Raw genomic sequence first — 20,214 nt, 5'->3', positions numbered from 1 at the left:
AGGAATATGAGGGAAAGGAGGAAGGAATATGAGGGGAGAGGAGGGAGGAATATGAGGGGAGAGGAGGAAAGAATATGAGGGGAGAGGAGGGAGGAATATGAGGGGAGAGGAGGGTAGAATATGAGGGGAAAGGAGGAAGGAATATGAGGGGAGAGGAGGGTAGAATATGAGGGGAGAGGAGGGAGGAATATGAGGGGAGAGGAGGGTAGAATATGAGGGGAAAGGAGGAAGGAATATGAGGGGAAAGGAGGAAGGAATATGAGGGAAAGGAGGAAGGAATATGAGGGGAAAGGAGGAAGGAATATGAGGGGAAAGGAGGAAGGAATATGAGGGGAGAGGAGGAAGGAATATGAGGGGAGAGGAGGGAGGAATTTGAGGGGAGAGGAGGAAGGAATATGAGGGGAGAGGAGGGTAGAATATGAGGGGAGAGGAGGGAGGAGGAATATGAGGGGAGAGGAGGAAGGAATATGAGGGGAAAGGAGAAAGGAATATGAGGGGAAAGGAGGAAGGAATATGAGGGTGGAGGAGGGAGGAATATGAGGGGAAAGGAGGAAGGAATATGAGGGGAGAGGAGGGAGGAATATGAGGGGAAAGGAGGAAGGAATATGAGGGGAAAGGAGGAAGGAATATGAGGGGAGAGGAGGAAGGAATATGAGGGGAAAGGAGGAAGGAATATGAGGGGAAAGGAGGAAGGAATATGAGGGGAGAGGAGGGTTGAAGGGGCATCACCACATCACACATCACACTTCCAATCCACTCCCTTTCTTCTGCCCTTGTGCACACCCCCTGCTGATCTGAAAGGTCTGGATAGGTTAAATGAATTTAGCTGAAAGGTTTTTATAGGTTAACTTAATCTACCTACCACTGGGCCAGGTACAACAAAGGTACTTCATGCTTGGAGTGTGTATTTGGACTGCACAGGTGTAGGCATTACCATTTTGCTGAGAGTGAGAGAGAGAGAGACACCGCCATCTAGGGAGTGATTAGCTCTCTCTGATGGCGAGGATTTACCGTAACAGGCCAAAGGCAATAAGACATGACTGTTGGGGATGAGTGGGAAATCATCCTTTTTTTAAATTAAAAAGTGAATAGTTTCAATAAATGAGATTGATGATGGTGCCAACCAACTATGTGTCTGCTGCAGTGGTCCAGCAGAAAACAATAACTTAACCTCTTAACCTCTACCAGCCTTCATCAAATACACATCTCCGACATTAAGCTGTTAAACTGCTGGAAATTTAAAGTGAATAACAACAGTAACGTTTTATTGTAAAGACTGAGAAGTCATTTATTTTGTCATTAAGACGATAAGATTTCTTTCTGCTGGGAGTCTGAGATTACGTCCCTCTGACCATGGCCTGTCATTCTCTGGAGGATATTGTGTTTTGTGTTTGCTGCGATGGCCTCATTGTGTAGGTGACACTATCATATGTGATGGCTTTATATCAGATGTGAGAGAGGGATAGTGTGTTCTGAATGGGGAATGGTTGACATATATTTGTGCAGGGTGGCATTTTTTGAGATGGAGGCAGCTCTGCAGAGTGGGCACAAAGTTATAAATCTCATTAATCACACTGCTAACCCTCATCACACTGCTAACCCTCATCACACTGCTTAACCCTCATCACACTGCTTAACCCTCATCACACTGCTAACCCTCATCACACTGCTAACCCTCATCACACTGCTAACCCTCATCACACTGCTAACCCTCATCACACTGCTAACCCTCATCACACTGCTAACCCTCATCACACTGCTAACCCTCATCACACTGCTAACCCTCATCACACTGCTTAACCCTCATCACACTGCTAACCCTCATCACACTGCTAACCCTCATCACACTGCTAACCCTCATCACACTGCTAACCCTCATCACACTGCTTAACCCTCATCACACTGCTTAACCTTAAATTAAGCACATTTTTACGATATAGCCAATTTTGGCTTTGCAGCTGGCCTATTTAGTGGAAATCGCTCAGTTCTGCCTCCAGGACAAGACTTATGACAACAAACGTCAACCTTATGTGTATTCAATATCGAATATACACTCAGTGACCACTTTACCAGGTACACTCCTTTGCATCCAGAAGAGCCTGAATTCTCGGGGCATGGAAACGTTGCTCAATTGGTATCAAGGGACCTAATGTGTGCCAGGAAACATTCCCCACACCATTACTCCACTGCCAACAGCCTGTACCGTTGACACCAGGTAAGATGGGGCCAAGGACTCATGCTGCTTACGCCAAATCCTGACTCAGCATGACGCAACAGGAACTAGGATTCCTTGGACCAGGTGATGTTTTTCCATTCCTCAATTGTCCAGTGTTGCTGATCTTGTGCCCATTGGAGCCGCTTCTTTTGAGTTTTTAGCTGATAGGAGTGGAACCCGGTGTGGTCGTCTGCTGCAGTAGGACTGATGAGTTGTGCGTTCCGAGATGCCGTTCTGAACACCACTGTTGTATTGTGCCATTAATTGTCTGTTTGTGGCTCGCCTGTTAGCTTGCATGATTCTTTCCATTCTCCTTAAACCTCTCTCGTCAACGAGCCCACAGGACTGCTACTGGCTGGATGTTTTTTGTTTGTCGCACCATTCTCAGGAAACACTAGACACTGTCATGCATGAAAAGCCCAGGAGGCCGCAGTTTCTGAGATACTGGATCTGGCGCGCCTGGCACCAACGGTCATACCACGCTCAAAGCCGCTTAGGTCACTTGTTTTGCCCATTCTAACGTTCAGTCAAACAGTAACTGAATTCCTCGATGCCTGTCTGCCTGCTTTATATAGCGAGCCACGGCCACGTCTGTAGGAACAACTCTTTTCGTGAACGGGGTGGTGTACCTAATAAACTGGTCTCTGAGGGTAGATCTTGACATTGGCGATGTATCAGATTAGATGGTGATGTGACTCAGGGTTTCCCTATGGGGAGGACATCTCATATGACGTGTATGGAGCTTTCTCTTAGTGGTTGTAATGGGATCAGCTCCGTCCCTGTCCCTCTCTCCCATGCAGGTCTCTCACCCAGCCCCTCTCCCATGTCACCGAGACGTCTCCATGGCAATGTTTCGCGTCACTGAACGCTTCTTCTGGAATGACTCGGAAGGGATTCGGGAAGACCTCCTCCATGGGAATTCCTCTGGTGGTTGGGAGGAGGATACAGAGTGTAACTACTACGCCATGCTGTATTCCCTGCTCATCCTGGCCATCATGTTTGGCAACGTGCTGGTGTGTCTGGCTGTGGTGCGAGAGAGGTCCCTCCAGACCACCACCAACTACCTGGTGGTGAGCCTGGCTGTAGCTGACCTGCTGGTGGCCTCGCTGGTCATGCCCTGGGCTGTCTACCTGGAGGTGAGGGTCCACCTGGGTGCTGGGGGGGGGGGGGACCCGGGATGGGGAGGGAGGGAGGGTATTTGGAGGTGAGGGTCCACCTGGGTGCGGGGGGGGGGGGGGGGACCAGGGATGGGGAGGGAGGGTATTTGGAGGAGAGGGTCCACCTGGGTTGTTTGGGGGAGGGAGGGAGCTGAGCATCACATAGGGTGTTTGACTGGACCCCATAAGATGAGGAAGGGTGCATGTGGATGGGTGTGATTGTGTGTGTTCCCATCTAAGACCAGGAGATCCAGCAGTCAAGTGATGCAGCTCAGAACACATCTCTGTCAGACAGTTGTTACCACATATTATAGTGCACAAAGGGAAGGCCTGTCTGAGCAGCACTATCTGCCTGGCTGAGGCGGGCTGGAACTGGGAGTGTGTAATTGTCCTTGTGAAGGGTGTGAATGTGAGGGCATAATTGAACTGTGTGTGAGGTTCTTTTCTCGATCATGTTGTATTGTGGAAGGGAGAGAGACAGAGAGAGAATCATATATTTGATGTTGTGTGTGTTTATGAATGATGATGACTGATATTGATGATAAAGCTGTTTGATTGTGTCATGTGACCCTGTGTTTCCTGTCCAGGTGGTCGGAGGGGCGTGGCTCTTCAGCAGGATGTACTGTAACGTCTTTGTCACCCTGGATGTCATGATGTGTACCGCCAGCATTCTCAACCTGTGTGCTATCAGCATCGACAGGTAAGGAGCGTGCTGTATGGAGGTGCCTGTACCCTCTAGGTTAGCGTGCTGTATGGAGGTGCCTGTACCCTCTAGGTTAGCGTGCTGTATGGAGGTGCCTGTACCCTCTAGGTTAGCGTGCTGTATGATATTATCAAATACTTAATCGTGTACTGTTGATGTGCATTGGGTAAGTACATTATTTATATATTTAATAACTCTGTGGGGGCTGAACCCACACGATCATTGGGCACAACATGTTGCGACTCTAGGGGCAGTATTTTCATTTTTGGATAAAAAACGTTCCCGTTTTAAACGGGATATCTTGTCACGACAAGATGCTCGACTATGCATATAATTGACAGCTTTGGATAGAAAACACCTGACGTTTCCAAAACTGCAAAGATATTGTCTGCTGCGTTATGCTAATTAGTTTGAGGCGATGATTACGCTCCCGGATCCGGGTTTGTGAGTCGCAAGAAGTTTTAACCATCAAATAAATAGGAAAACAGTGGCCAGAATACATTGTGTGTGTGTGTGTGTGTGTGTGTTTTGCTTGTTTGCTTAGAGTGAAGGCGTATGGTTATTCTCTGTGTGTGTGTGTGTGTGTGTGTGTGTGTGTGTGTGTGTGTGTGTGTGTGTGTGTGTGTGTGTGTGTGTGTGTGTGTGTGTGTGTGTGTGTGTGTGTGTGTGTGTGTGTGTTTGTGTGTGTGTGTGTGTGTGTGTGTGTGTGTTTTGTTTGTTTGTTTAGAGTGAAGGCGTATGGTTATTCTCTGTAGGTGTGTGTGTGTGTTTTGCTTGTTTGTTTAGAGTGAAGGCGTATGGTTATTCTCTGTAGGTGTGTGTGTGTGTGTGTGTGTGTGTTTTGCTTGTCTGTTTAGAATGAAGGCGTATGGTTATTCTCTGTAGGTGTGTGTGTGTGTGTTTTGTTTGTTTGTTTAGAGTGAAGGCATATGGTTATTCTCTGTAGGTGTGTGTGTGTGTGTGTGTTTTGTTTGTTTGTTTAGAGTGAAGGCGTATGGTTATTCTCTGTAGGTGTGTGTGTGTGTGTGTGTGTGTGTGTGTGTGTGTGTGTGTGTGTGTGTGTGTTTCTGTGTGTGTGTGTGTGTGTGTGTGTGTGTGTGTGTGTGTGTGTGTGTGTGTGTTTGTGTGTGTGTGTGTGTGTGTGTGTGTGTGTTTTGTTTGTTTGTTTAGAGTGAAGGCGTATGGTTATTCTCTGTAGGTGTGTGTGTGTGTTTTGCTTGTTTGTTTAGAGTGAAGGCGTATGGTTATTCTCTGTAGGTGTGTGTGTGTGTGTGTGTGTGTGTTTTGCTTGTCTGTTTAGAATGAAGGCGTATGGTTATTCTCTGTAGGTGTGTGTGTGTGTGTTTTGTTTGTTTGTTTAGAGTGAAGGCGTATGGTTATTCTCTGTAGGTGTGTGTGTGTGTGTGTGTGTGTGTTTTGTTTGTTTGTTTAGAGTGAAGGCGTATGGTTATTCTCTGTAGGTGTGTGTGTGTGTGTGTGTGTGTGTGTGTGTGTGTGTGTGTGTGTGTGTGTGTGTGTGTGTGTGTGTGTGTGTGTGTGTGCTGCTTTGTTTGTTTAGACTGATTAGTAGCTTAGTCCTGACAGGTGAATCATTAACACCTCGGTGTGAAGGATGTTTGTATGCACGCGTGCGGCCGTGTGTGTGTGTGGGCGTTTGAACATTGGTGTGTGTGTGTGTGTGTGTGTGTGTGTGTGTGTGTGTGTGTGAGAGAGAGAGAATGTCCAGTGTGCATCATGTGTACACGGTATGTATTGTAATGATGCAGTACAGCAACGGTCCCAATGATTTATCATTGCTCTCCCAGGAAACATTGCAACTTTTTTTCCAGAGAGAATTACCCTGCAACTGGGGGCATACACAGTACCAGTCAAAAGTTTGGACACACTTACTCATTCAAGTGTTTTTCTTTATTTTTACTATTTTCTACATTGTAGAATAACATTGAAGACATCAAAACTATGAAATAACACATATGGAATCATGTAGTAACCAAAGAAATGTCAAACAAATTAAAATATATTTTATATTTGAGATTATTCAAAGTAGCCACCCTTTGCCTTGATGACAGCTATGCACACTTTTATTTTTTTCTGTTTCAAATATTTTTATTAAACACACACAAGAATGGTGTATAGGTATACAAGACAGGTATACAATTCTTATCTAAACATAAAAGAACATACAGGAACAACAAGACCCAGAGTTCTGGGTGCAGAACAAATAATACAAAACACGACATACAAAACAAGGACACGTAGAGAGAAAGAGGGAAGATGCCCCCCCCCCCCCTCCCAACTGCTCGGGTGGCAGGGCCAGCACATGCTGACCAAAGGTAGATTAAAATATTACAATTGAGAGTGCGTTAAAAAGTACAAATTCACAGCGCCGACTCGTCCAAGTAGGAGAGGAAAGGCTGCCAGATTTGATCAAATGTTGATAATTTATTGTTCAGAATATATCTAATTCTTTCTAAGTGTACAGTGTTTGCCAATTCACTGAGCCATAATTTGGTAGAGGGCGCTTCCCTCCTTTTCCAAAACAACAAGATGAGTTTTTTTGCTGAGATGAGACCGTACGAGATTAGTTGTTTTTGGGGGTTGGTTAATCCGTTTAGGGACTCAGATACTCCCAGGATTATCAGAAGCGGATCTGGATCTATTGAAGTCTCCAAAACTTCAGAGAGGATCCCAAAAATTCCACACCAATAACCATGCAAGCTAGAGCATAGGGCAAAGCAGTGGAGTAGTGTACCCTGCGCAGCCTGACATTTATCACACGTAGGGGATGTATCAGGAAATATCCTATGCAGTTTAGTTTTGGAATAGTGTAATCTGTGTAATATCTTGAATTGTATGAGACGATGTCTGGAATTAATGGAGCATGTGTGGATATACTCCAAGCTCTCTTCCCAGTCTGCCACCGAGATGTCAGTCCCTAGTTCTTCCTCCCATTTTGCCTTGATGGCATCAGTAGAAGCAGAAGCATCATATAGACGCGATATCAGTTTATCTGAGGTGGGGCATATTTTTATGCACCCGTCAAACATGGAAGGTTTATCATTCCCAAATGTTGGGAGGTGTTTTCTAACGTAGTCTCTAATTTGTAGGTATCTGAAAAAATTACTTCTGGGATGATTATAAGTTTCCCTCAGCAACTCAAAGGAAGCAAAGGTCCCTTCTATGTATAAATCCCCTATGGTACTTATCCCCAACTCTCCCCATCGCTCAAAGGTGTTATCAAGGTTAGAAGGGGCAAAGGAGGGATTCCTGGCGACAGGGAGCATGAATGACATTGGTCTAAGCTCAAAGTGGACTTTAATTTGCTTCCAGATTCGGACTGTGCTATGTATAATAGGATTGTTACAATAAAGTGACATCTCCAGATTGACAGGCGACAAAATCACAGCGCCAATAGAGAAGGGGTGACACTCCTCACGCTCCATACTAAGCCAGCTGGATGCCGGAAGTACGTCATCCAACAGAAACGTAACAACGCGGAGGTTAGCGGCCCAGTAATAAAATATAAAATTTGGGAGAGACAATCCTCCTTCCATCTTGGATTTACAGAGGTGTTTTTTACCTATCCTGTGTGTTTTATAATCCCAGATGAAAGGATTGATAATTGAGTCCAGTTGTTTATGAAAGGATTTAGGTATGAATACTGGGATGTTCTGATATAGGTAGAGCAGTTGTGGGAGGAAGACCATTTTAATGGCATTAATTCTTCCGAGCAAAGAAATTGGGAGAGTTCTCCAAAATAGTATGTTTGCTTTGAGTTTTTGTATCAGAGAGGGGAAATTCTCTTTAAATAGTAAGGAGTATTGTTTGGTAACTACAATTCCTAGGTAGGTACATTTTTCTGAAGATAACTTAAATGGGAGATGTTCTAGCCAGGAGGTATTTTGCGACCGTATGGGCATTAATTCACTCTTGTTCCAATTTATTCTGTATCCCGAGAAGGTAGCAAACAAATTGATCACATCAAGAATAGCTGGGATACTAGCCTGGGGTTCTGTTACATAGAGGAGGATGTCATCTGCGTATAGGGAGATCTTATTTAGGGTATCTTTAGTATTATAGCCGTGTATTGCTGCATGAGATCTAATCGTCTGAGCGAGCGGTTCGATAATTAGGGCGAAGAGCATAGGCGACAGTGCACAACCCTGCCTTGTCCCCCTGTTGAGGTTAAATCGGGGCGACAATGGTTGGTTAGTGAGTATTCTGGCACAGGGGTTCCTATATTAAATTTCTGTAGGACCTTGAATAGATAGGGACACTCAACTTGGTCAAAGGCCTTTCGGTGTAACGAGATATGACGGCAAGGTCCACGTTGGGTAACCTCTGAAAATACATAATATTGAAGAGGCGCCTGAGATTGAAGAATGAGTTTCTGTTAGGGATAAAGCCGATGATCCGAATGGACCAATTTGCCAATTAAAGTGCTAAGCCTGTTAGCCAGAGTTTTTGCTCAAATCTTTTGGTCTGTATTAAGGAGCGATATTGGTCTGTATGACCCTACCTCTTCTGGATCTTTACCCTTCTTATGTATAACTGTAATGAACGCTTCGTCCAAAGTAGAAGGGAGAGCTCCATCCTCATTGGCCTTATGTATAACTGTAATGAACGCTACGTCCAAAGTAGAACGGAGAGCTCCATCCTCATTGGCCTGAACCAACATTTTGTGCAGGTAGGGAGAGAGCATGTTGCTGAATGTTTTATAGAATTCACCAGGGTATCCATCTGGGCCCGGGGTCTTGCCACTCTTTAGAGATTTAATTGTTTCTCGAATTTCATCAAGAGATATTTCCTTATTCAGGAAGTTAGAATCTTCCTGGTTCAGGGCAGGAAGATTACAGTCCTCCAAAAATGTTTGCATAATTAAGGAGTTAGGATCCGCTTTAGATGTATATAGAGTCTCATAAAACTGCCGGAATCTGTCATTGATGTCTTTGGGGGAAGAGAGTAATTCCCCAGATGCAGATTTAACCCTGTGAATCATTCGGTCACTCACATTTTTTCGAAGTTGTCTGGCGAGTAATTTGTGTGGTTTGTCACCAAACTCAAAATATTTTTGCTTGGCATAGAGAAAAGATTTAGCAATTTTAGCTGAGAGAATCTGATTATATTATCCAGTAAGTGAATTTGTCCCTCCAGTTCTTCCAGTTTTCCTCTATTTTGCCTACTCCAGTTCTTCCAGTTCTTCCAGTTTTCCTCTGTTTTGCCTACTCCTGGCAGCCTGAAAGGAGATGATACAGCCTCTCAGATAAGCCTTCAGTGTTTCCCACAATAATGCTGGGGAGGTCTCTGTGTTGTCGTTGGTATCAAAGAAAAATGTAATTTGGTCTTTAAGATATTCACAGAATGTTGGTTCTGTGAGGAGCTGAGGATTCAACCTCCAGACCCTCTCGTTTGGTACAATGTCACCCAATCTCAGGGAGAAGGTGAGTGGACTGTGGTCCGAGATTATAATATCATGATACCTCACATTACAGGTATAGGGGAGTAGTCTAGCATCCAACAAAAAGTAGTCAATTCGAGTGTAAACCTTGTGAACATGAGAGTAAAAGGAGTATTCCCTACCCGTAGGGTTAGCGATCCTCCATATATCAAATAAGTTCGAATTTTTTATGTAGGTATTCAAGAATTCGCTTGAATAGGAGGTAGGGGTTCGCCGGGTAGAGGATCTATCCAAATATTGGTCTAGCACACAGTTAAGGTCCCCTCCAATGACCAGGTTAGTATGAGAGATATCTGGAATCAGGGCAAGGACTCTTTTGAAAAAAGAGGGGTTGTCAATGTTTGGCCCATAGATATTTAGTAGAGTTACTGAGATAGAGTGGATTTCTCCTATTGCGATCACATACCGACGCTCTTTATCCGCAATAGTGGCTTTATGTAGAAAGGGAATTCCTTTCCGTACCAGAATCGCTGTGCCTCTCGTCTTGGCAGAGAAGTTAGAGTGATACACTTGCCCCACCCACCTACACTTAAGTCTGCTATGAGAGTTATTCTTCAGATGGGTTTCTTGCAAAAATATAATATCAGACGAGAGTGCTTTCAAGTGGGCTAGGACCTTGCCCCTCTTAATTGGTTCGTTTAAACCCTTGACATTCCAGGAAGTGAATGTAAGCCCCGCCCTCCTCTCGTTTGTAGTTCCTATGGTGGCCTGCATACCATGTAACTTGATAAAAAGATAAGAAAGCGCACCAAACCATCACGATCAGCATATGTAGCACCTACACCCGAGCAGTATCCAACCCACCCCTCCCCCCCTGCAAGCACCTTTACTTCCCACCCTGTTCCCCAACACTTACCCCCCCCATCAACCCACATTTAACAGGCATGTACAAACAGGAGAGAAAAAAAAGGAAAAATAAAAATAATAAACACATTGTCTGGCCGATGCCAAAGAAGCACGGCGCGACCTCGAACAAGAGGTAAAACAAAAATAAAATCCCAACTATACGTTCACCTCTCACGATCCTGGAACTTCTACTAACATATGAACTGAGGAGGCTCCCGCGAGTTAAGTGTTCAGTTAGCATCTAATAAACCTAAACCGAATAAGTTGGAACTTAAACATATTGCGCATTTAAGCGTCATCCTGGGTCAATCCCAGAGATAAGCAAGATATAGCCTCAAGATTATATTGCTAAGCACTGCCAGTCAAAAAATAAACCATCCGCAACCGACATAGTCAGCCGTACCTTTACATACTGTGGGTCAGGAGATCGGAACAAGGATTTGTTCAATTAAACGTTCCCCCCATAAAAAAACATGTTTAATAAAAATAAAATAAAAATATATACATATACATACACACACATATACACATACGCACACACATACACACATACATACATACATACATACATACATACATATACATACATACACACACACACATACATACATATATACACACACATGTATACATACACACACATACACATACATACATATATACACACACATGTATACATACACACACATACACATACATACATATATACACACACATGTATACATACACACACATACACATACATACACACATATACATACACATACCTATATATACACATACACACATATACCTACACATACCTATATATACATACATACATACATACATACATACATACATACATACATACATACATACATACATACATACATACATACATACATACATACATACATACATACATACATACATACATACATACACATACCTATATATACACATACACACATATACCTACACATACCTATATATACCTATATATACATATACATACACATACCTATATATACCTATATATACATATACATACACATACCTATATATACCTATATATACATATACATACACATACCTATATATACCTATATATACATATACATACACATACCTATATATACCTATATATACATATACATACACATACCTATATATACCTATATATACATATATACATACATACATACATACATACATACATACATACATACATACATACATACATACATACATACATACATACATACATACATACATGTGTACATACCCACACAAAAAAATCATATATAAAAACATATATTTAAAGAATATGTATATACATCCATATGCACACCTACACATACACACATTCATACCCCAGAATAACAATCTACACTGATTTAAAATATACACATACATAATACTAAATATACACATACATAATACTAAATATACACATACATAATACTAAATATACACATACATAATACTAAAATGCTAAGAGAAAATAGTAATAAAGTACAAATAGTAATTATATGTACGCACACCTACACAGACATAAGCACTGCAGAGGGCTGGTGGGACTCTAGTAATAATAATTATATGTACGCACACCTACACAGACATAAGCACTGCAGAGGGCTGGTGGGACTCTAGTAATAATAATTATATGTACGCACACCTACACAGACATAAGCACTGCAGAGGGCTGGTGGGACTCTAGTAATAATAATTATATGTACGCACACCTACACAGACATAAGCACTGCAGAGGGCTGGTGGGACTCTAGTAATAATAATTATATGTACGCACACCTACACAGACATAAGCACTACAGAGGGCTGGTGGGACTCTAGTAATAATAATTATATGTACGCACACCTACACAGACATAAGCACTGCAGAGGGCTGGTGGGACTCTAGTAATAATAATTATATGTACGCACACCTACACAGACATAAGCACTGCAGAGGGCTGGTGGGACTCTAGTAATAATAATTATATGTACGCACACCTACACAGACATAAGCACTGCAGAGGGCTGGTGGGACTCTAGTAATAATAATTATATGTACGCACACCTACACAGACATAAGCACTACAGAGGGCTGGTGGGACTCTAGTAATAGTAATTATATGTACGCACACCTACACAGACATAAGCACTGCAGAGGGCTGGTGGGACTCTAGTAATAATAATTATATGTACGCACACCTACACAGACATAAGCACTACAGAGGGCTGGTGGGACTCTAGTAATAGTAATTATATGTACGCACACCTACACAGACATAAGCACTGCAGAGGGCTGGTGGGACTCTAGTAATAGTAATTATATGTACGCACACCTACACAGACATAAGCACTGCAGAGGGCTGGTGGGACTCTAGTAATAGTAATTATATGTACGCACACCTACACAGACATAAGCACTACAGAGGGCTGGTGGGACTCTAGTAATAGTAATTATATGTACGTACACCTACACAGACATAAGCACTGCAGAGGGCTGGTGGGACTCTAGTAATAGTAATTATATGTACGCACACCTACACAGACATAAGCACTACAGAGGGCTGGTGGGACTCTAGTAATAATAATTATATGTACGCACACCTACACAGACATAAGCACTACAGAGGGCTGGTGGGACTCTAGTAATAATAATTATATGTACGCACACCTACACAGACATAAGCACTACAGAGGGCTGGTGGGACTCTAGTAATAGTAATTATATGTACGCACACCTACACAGACATAAGCACTGCAGAGGGCTGGTGGGACTCTAGTAATAATAATTATATGTACGCACACCTACACAGACATAAGCACTACAGAGGGCTGGTGGGACTCTAGTAATAGTAATTATATGTACGCACACCTACACAGACATAAGCACTGCAGAGGGCTGGTGGGACTCTAGTAATAGTAATTATATGTACGCACACCTACACAGACATAAGCACTGCAGAGGGCTGGTGGGACTCTAGTAATAGTAATTATATGTACGCACACCTACACAGACATAAGCACTACAGAGGGCTGGTGGGACTCTAGTAATAGTAATTATATGTACGTACACCTACACAGACATAAGCACTGCAGAGGGCTGGTGGGACTCTAGTAATAGTAATTATATGTACGCACACCTACACAGACATAAGCACTACAGAGGGCTGGTGGGACTCTAGTAATAATAATTATATGTACGCACACCTACACAGACATAAGCACTACAGAGGGCTGGTGGGACTCTAGTAATAATAATTATATGTACGCACACCTACACAGACATAAGCACTACAGAGGGCTGGTGGGACTCTAGTAATAATAATTATATGTACGCACACCTACACAGACATAAGCACTACAGAGGGCTGGTGGGACTCTAGTAATAGTAATTATATGTACGCACACCTACACAGACATAAGCACTGCAGAGGGCTGGTGGGACTCTAGTAATAATAATTATATGTACGCACACCTACACAGACATAAGCACTGCAGAGGGCTGGTGGGACTCTAGTAATAATAATTATATGTACGCACACCTACACAGACATAAGCACTGCAGAGGGCTGGTGGGACTCTAGTAATAATAATTATATGTACGCACACCTACACAGACATAAGCACTGCAGAGGGCTGGTGGGACTCTAGTAATAATAATTATATGTACGCACACCTACACAGACATAAGCACTGCAGAGGGCTGGTGGGACTCTAGTAATAATAATTATATGTACGCACACCTACACAGACATAAGCACTGCAGAGGGCTGGTGGGACTCTAGTAATAATAATTATATGTACGCACACCTACACAGACATAAGCACTGCAGAGGGCTGGTGGGACTCTAGTAATAATAATTATATGTACGCACACCTACACAGACATAAGCACTGCAGAGGGCTGGTGGGACTCTAGTAATAATAATTATATGTACGCACACCTACACAGACATAAGCACTGCAGAGGGCTGGTGGGACTCTAGTAATAATAATTATATGTACGCACACCTACACAGACATAAGCACTGCAGAGGGCTGGTGGGACTCTAGTAATAATAATTATATGTACGCACACCTACACAGACATAAGCACTGCAGAGGGCTGGTGGGACTCTAGTAATAATAATTATATGTACGCACACCTACACAGACATAAGCACTGCAGAGGGCTGGTGGGACTCTAGTAATAGTAATTATATGTACGCACACCTACACAGACATAAGCACTGCAGAGGGCTGGTGGGACTCTAGTAATAATAATTATATGTACGCACACCTACACAGACATAAGCACTGCAGAGGGCTGGTGGGACTCTAGTAATAATAATTATATGTACGCACACCTACACAGACATAAGCACTGCAGAGGGCTGGTGGGACTCTAGTAATAATAATTATATGTACGCACACCTACACAGACATAAGCACTGCAGAGGGCTGGTGGGACTCTAGTAATAATAATTATATGTACGCACACCTACACAGACATAAGCACTGCAGAGGGCTGGTGGGACTCTAGTAATAATAATTATATGTACGCACACCTACACAGACATAAGCACTGCAGAGGGCTGGTGGGACTCTAGTAATAGTAATTATATGTACGCACACCTACACAGACATAAGCACTACAGAGGGCTGGTGGGACTCTAGTAATAATAATTATATGTACGCACACCTACACAGACATAAGCACTACAGAGGGCTGGTGGGACTCTAGTAATAATAATTATATGTACGCACACCTACACAGACATAAGCACTACAGAGGGCTGGTGGGACTCTAGTAATAATAATTATATGTACGCACACCTACACAGACATAAGCACTGCAGAGGGCTGGTGGGACTCTAGTAATAATAATTATATGTACGCACACCTACACAGACATAAGCACTGCAGAGGGCTGGTGGGACTCTAGTAATAGTAATTATATGTACGCACACCTACACAGACATAAGCACTACAGAGGGCTGGTGGGACTCTAGTAATAATAATTATATGTACGCACACCTACACAGACATAAGCACTGCAGAGGGCTGGTGGGACTCTAGTAATAGTAATTATATGTACGCACACCTACACAGACATAAGCACTACAGAGGGCTGGTGGGACTCTAGTAATAGTAATTATATGTACGCACACCTACACAGACATAAGCACTGCAGAGGGCTGGTGGGACTCTAGTAATAATAATTATATGTACGCACACCTACACAGACATAAGCACTGCAGAGGGCTGGTGGGACTCTAGTAATAATAATTATATGTACGCACACCTACACAGACATAAGCACTGCAGAGGGCTGGTGGGACTCTAGTAATAATAATTATATGTACGCACACCTACACAGACATAAGCACTGCAGAGGGCTGGTGGGACTCTAGTAATAATAATTATATGTACGCACACCTACACAGACATAAGCACTGCAGAGGGCTGGTGGGACTCTAGTAATAGTAATTATATGTACGCACACCTACACAGACATAAGCACTACAGAGGGCTGGTGGGACTCTAGTAATAATAATTATATGTACGCACACCTACACAGACATAAGCACTACAGAGGGCTGGTGGGACTCTAGTAATAATAATTATATGTACGCACACCTACACAGACATAAGCACTACAGAGGGCTGGTGGGACTCTAGTAATAATAATTATATGTACGCACACCTACACAGACATAAGCACTGCAGAGGGCTGGTGGGACTCTAGTAATAATAATTATATGTACGCACACCTACACAGACATAAGCACTGCAGAGGGCTGGTGGGACTCTAGTAATAGTAATTATATGTACGCACACCTACACAGACATAAGCACTACAGAGGGCTGGTGGGACTCTAGTAATAATAATTATATGTACGCACACCTACACAGACATAAGCACTGCAGAGGGCTGGTGGGACTCTAGTAATAGTAATTATATGTACGCACACCTACACAGACATAAGCACTACAGAGGGCTGGTGGGACTCTAGTAATAGTAATTATATGTACGCACACCTACACAGACATAAGCACTGCAGAGGGCTGGTGGGACTCTAGTCGGGAGAGAGGCTCACGGCCAGACAGAGGCAGAACGGCACAAAACATCAACCTGCTAACCAGGTGTCTGCCCCCTCCCAACCATCACCCCCAGTCCCCTGCAAGCAATAAATAAATGGTATGGTAGTAAGAATAATGTAAGGATTGTAAAATAAATAACGAAACAAAACAAAAGTGGGGGAATATAAGTATATCCGTCCGAAGGTGTCAGTGATCAAACCTGGAAGTAAAAAATATGCATCGCTCTGAGCACAGCCGGGATGAAAGTGAATTTAACGTTAAATGAGAGCTCTGACCGCCCTCCATTGGTCTGCTCAGCGTCTTACATGTTCAGTAGCCCTTGTTGAGCCCGTTTAATAATTTTTCACCCAGTATGGTATAGTATGGATTCGAGTCCATGAGCAGACCCTAACACGCAATAACAAGGCACTCTAACCTGTACGGGGGATTGGTGTATATCCCCGGATAAACTTCTCTGCGTCCAAAACCGAGGAGAGCCAAATCTTCTCACCTGAAGGCGGGGTAATTCTTAGTCTTGCAGGGAAGAGTAAGGCTGGGCGAAGATGGAGTTTGTAGAGTTTGGTCATGACATCTCTGTAGTTGGCGCGATGCTTTGCCACATCGGGCGCATAATCCTCATAGACACGGAATGGATGCCCTTCATGTGACAGGTTGCCCCTCATTCGAGCTTCACGCAGGATAAGATCCTTGGTCTTGAAACTGTGACAACAGATGATTACTGGGCGAGGACGTTGGCCCGGTCTAGGCACTGGGACAAGGGAGCGATGTGCGCGGTCCAGCTGGGGATCCGAATCCAAAACATCCGATCCCATTGCATCCTTCAATAGCTTGGCGAAGAAGTCGGTGGGGCGAGAGCCCGCCTCTACCCCCTCTGCCAGACCCACAACGCGAAGGTTATTACGTCTGGATCGGCCCTCCAGGTCCACCACTTTCACTGAAAGCCTCTGCACAGTATCCTGCAATGACGTGCATAGCTTCTCTAACTCGTCGATCCTACCAGCGTTGAATTCAGAAGCTTTCTCAAGGTCCACAATACTCTGGCCATGCGAAGCGACCGTTCGAATGATGCTCTCGATTTTGGTGTCCAGTTCAGCAATAGTGGCCTTAAGATCCTCAGCTATAGCAACACGTAGCTCCCCCAAAGCCCGGGTAAGTTCTGTAAGTGTCACGTTGTTGCATGTGCCTCCCGCCATGTCTGTCTCGTTGTTTAGTGGGGAGTAGGCCTCCGCTGTGGATTTATTGTCCTTTGGTCGCTTATTACTCGGCATTTTCATATAAAAAGTTACACTCTTGTATTAGAAAGAAACGTTTGTTGTAAAAAGTGCCATAAAGTAGGTTAAATTAGATTATTTCGCAAAAAAAGTTGCAGGAGCCTCTCACGCACAGCCGTTCACTCCAACATGCTAGCTCCGCCCCTAGCTATGCACACTCTTGGCATTCTCTCAACCAGCTTCACGTGTAATGCTTTTCCAACAGTCTTCCAACAGCACCACACATGCAGAGATCATCCGTTCAACTACTCTGCGACTCATCAGACCAAAGGACCGATTTCCACTGGTCTAATAATGTCCATTGCTCGTGTTTCATGGCCCAAGCAAGTATCTTCTTCTTATTGGTATCCTTTAGTAGTGGTTTCTTTGCAGCAATTCAACCATGAAGGCCTGATTCACGCAGTCTCCTCTGAACAGTTGATGTTGAGATGTCTGTTATTTGAACTCTGTGAAGCATTTACTTGGGCTGCAATTTCTGATGCTGGTAACTCTAATGAACTTATCTTCTGCAGCAGAGGTAACTCTGGGTCTTCCTTTCCTGTGATGGTCCTCATGAGAGCCAGTTTCATCAAAGCGCTTGATGGTTTTTGAGACTGCACTTGAAGAAACGTTCAAAGTTCTTGACATTTTCCGGATTGACTGACCTTCGTGTCTTAAAGTAATGATGGACTGTCATTTCTCTTTGCTTATTTGAGCTGTTCTTTTCATAATATGAACTTGGTCTTTTACCAAATAGGGCTATCTTCTGTATACCACCCCTACCTTGTCACAACACAACTGTTTGGATCAAACCCATTAAGAAGGAAATAAATTCCACAAATTAACTTTTAACAAGGCACACCTGTTAATTGAAATGCATTATAGGTGACTACCTCATGAAGCTGGTTGAGAGAATGCCAAGAGTGTGCAAAGCTGTCATCAAGACAACGGGTGGCTACTTTGAAGAATCTCAATTCCATATGTGTTATTTCATAGTTTTGATGTCTTCACTATTATTCTACAATGTAGAAAATAGTACAAATAAAGAAAAATCCTTGAATGAGTAGGTGTGTCCAAACTTTTGACTGGTACTGTATGCTTAGGATATTTGATAGAGTGCCTTTCAAAGCACAAAAATACAGTGGTATTGCAATGCATTTGCAGTAAATGCAAGACATTCATAATGTCACATAGCTTATGGTGTTTAGTAATAAAAGATATTAAGAGAAACCAAGAGTATGAAGATATATAAATAAATACAACCTGATTGATAATGCGATGTGCATGCCCAGGGGTCAGAGTTCCACATGGATCAACCCTGAAGTGTTCTGAAGTGCTCCAATTCCTCTTGCCCAATGCTTCTTCACTGTTGTCATCTAGTTCTGTGAAATTGTTTTCCAGACATAATTTTTTGACCTGTCCTAGGATCAGCTTGAAAATGAGCAAAAAGACACAAAGAGAGGAAGAGAGAGTAAGAGAGAGAAAATGGGATAGTATTATTTTTAGCCTCTGATTGTTTCTCTCGTGTTTATGTGCTATGTTACCCTACCTCGAAAGGTAAGCTGGATCGAATCCCTGAGCTGACAAGATAAAAATCTGTTGTTCTGCCTCTGAGCAAGGCAGTTAACCCACTGTTCCCCTGGCGCCAAATAAGTGGATGACGATTAAGGCAGCTCTCCGCACCTCTCTGATTCAGAGTGTCACGTTCTGACCATAGTTCTGTTATTTTATTCTTTGTTTTAGTATGGTCAGGGCGTGAGTTGGGGTGGGCAGTCTGTTTGTTTTAGTATGGTCAGGGTGTGAGTTGGGGTGGGCAGTCTGTTTGTTTTAGTATGGTCAGAGCGTGAGTTGGGGTGGGCAGTCTGTTTGTTTTAGTATGGTCAGGGCGTGAGTTGGGGTGGGCAGTCTGTTTGTTTTAGTATGGTCAGGGCGTGAGTTGGGGTGGGCAGTCTGTTTGTTTTAGTATGGTCAGGGTGTGAGTTGGGGTGGGCAGTCTGTTTGTTTTTCTATGTTGGTTTTTGTGTTCGGCCTAGTATGGTTCTCAATCAGAGGCAGGTGTTAGTTGTCTCTGATTGAGAATCATACTTAGGTAGCCTGGGTTTCACTTTTGGTTTGTGGATGTTTGTTTTCCGTGTGAGTGTTTGGTCCACACGGTACTGTTTCGGTTTTCGTTCGTTCACTTTATTGTTTTGTATTTCAGTGTTCAGTTCGTTTCATTAAAGATTACATCAAGAACATATACCACGCTGCGCTTTGGTCCGATCCTTACTCCTCCTCAGACGAAGAGGAGGAAATCCGTTACACAGAGGGATTGGGTTAAATGTGGAAGACACATTTTAGTTGAATGCATTCAGTTGTACAAATGACTAGGTATCCCCCTTTCCATTGGCCTTTATTCCTCACCCCTTTACGTTCGGCGTGAGAAGAAAATGTATAATTACTTTGATGTGGTTAAACAATGGTGATGGCAGTAGGCTGGTTGTAGTGAAACATGTTGTCTCATCAGT

The 20,214-nt window shown here is 43.3% G+C and overlaps 1 protein-coding gene across 1 annotated transcript in view; it reads left to right on the top strand.

Annotated features, from left to right (window-relative positions):
• Positions 1-3,042: 3,042 nt before the first annotated feature.
• Positions 3,043-20,214, top strand: part of LOC109900139 (D(3) dopamine receptor-like) — a 44,594-nt gene continuing 27,422 nt past the window's right edge. Inside the window, exons 1-2 of the mRNA XM_031835024.1 lie at positions 3,043-3,351; positions 3,960-4,072. Coding sequence (XP_031690884.1) covers positions 3,058-3,351; positions 3,960-4,072 — 407 coding nt within the window. The 5' untranslated portion in view covers positions 3,043-3,057. The remainder of the gene's footprint in view (positions 3,352-3,959; positions 4,073-20,214) is intronic.

Source organism: Oncorhynchus kisutch, linkage group LG11 (genome assembly GCF_002021735.2).
Source record: "Oncorhynchus kisutch isolate 150728-3 linkage group LG11, Okis_V2, whole genome shotgun sequence".
NCBI lineage: Eukaryota > Metazoa > Chordata > Actinopteri > Salmoniformes > Salmonidae > Oncorhynchus > Oncorhynchus kisutch.
The sequence above is the reverse complement of the archived record's forward strand: the minus strand, read 5'-3'. Positions and strand labels throughout refer to the sequence as shown.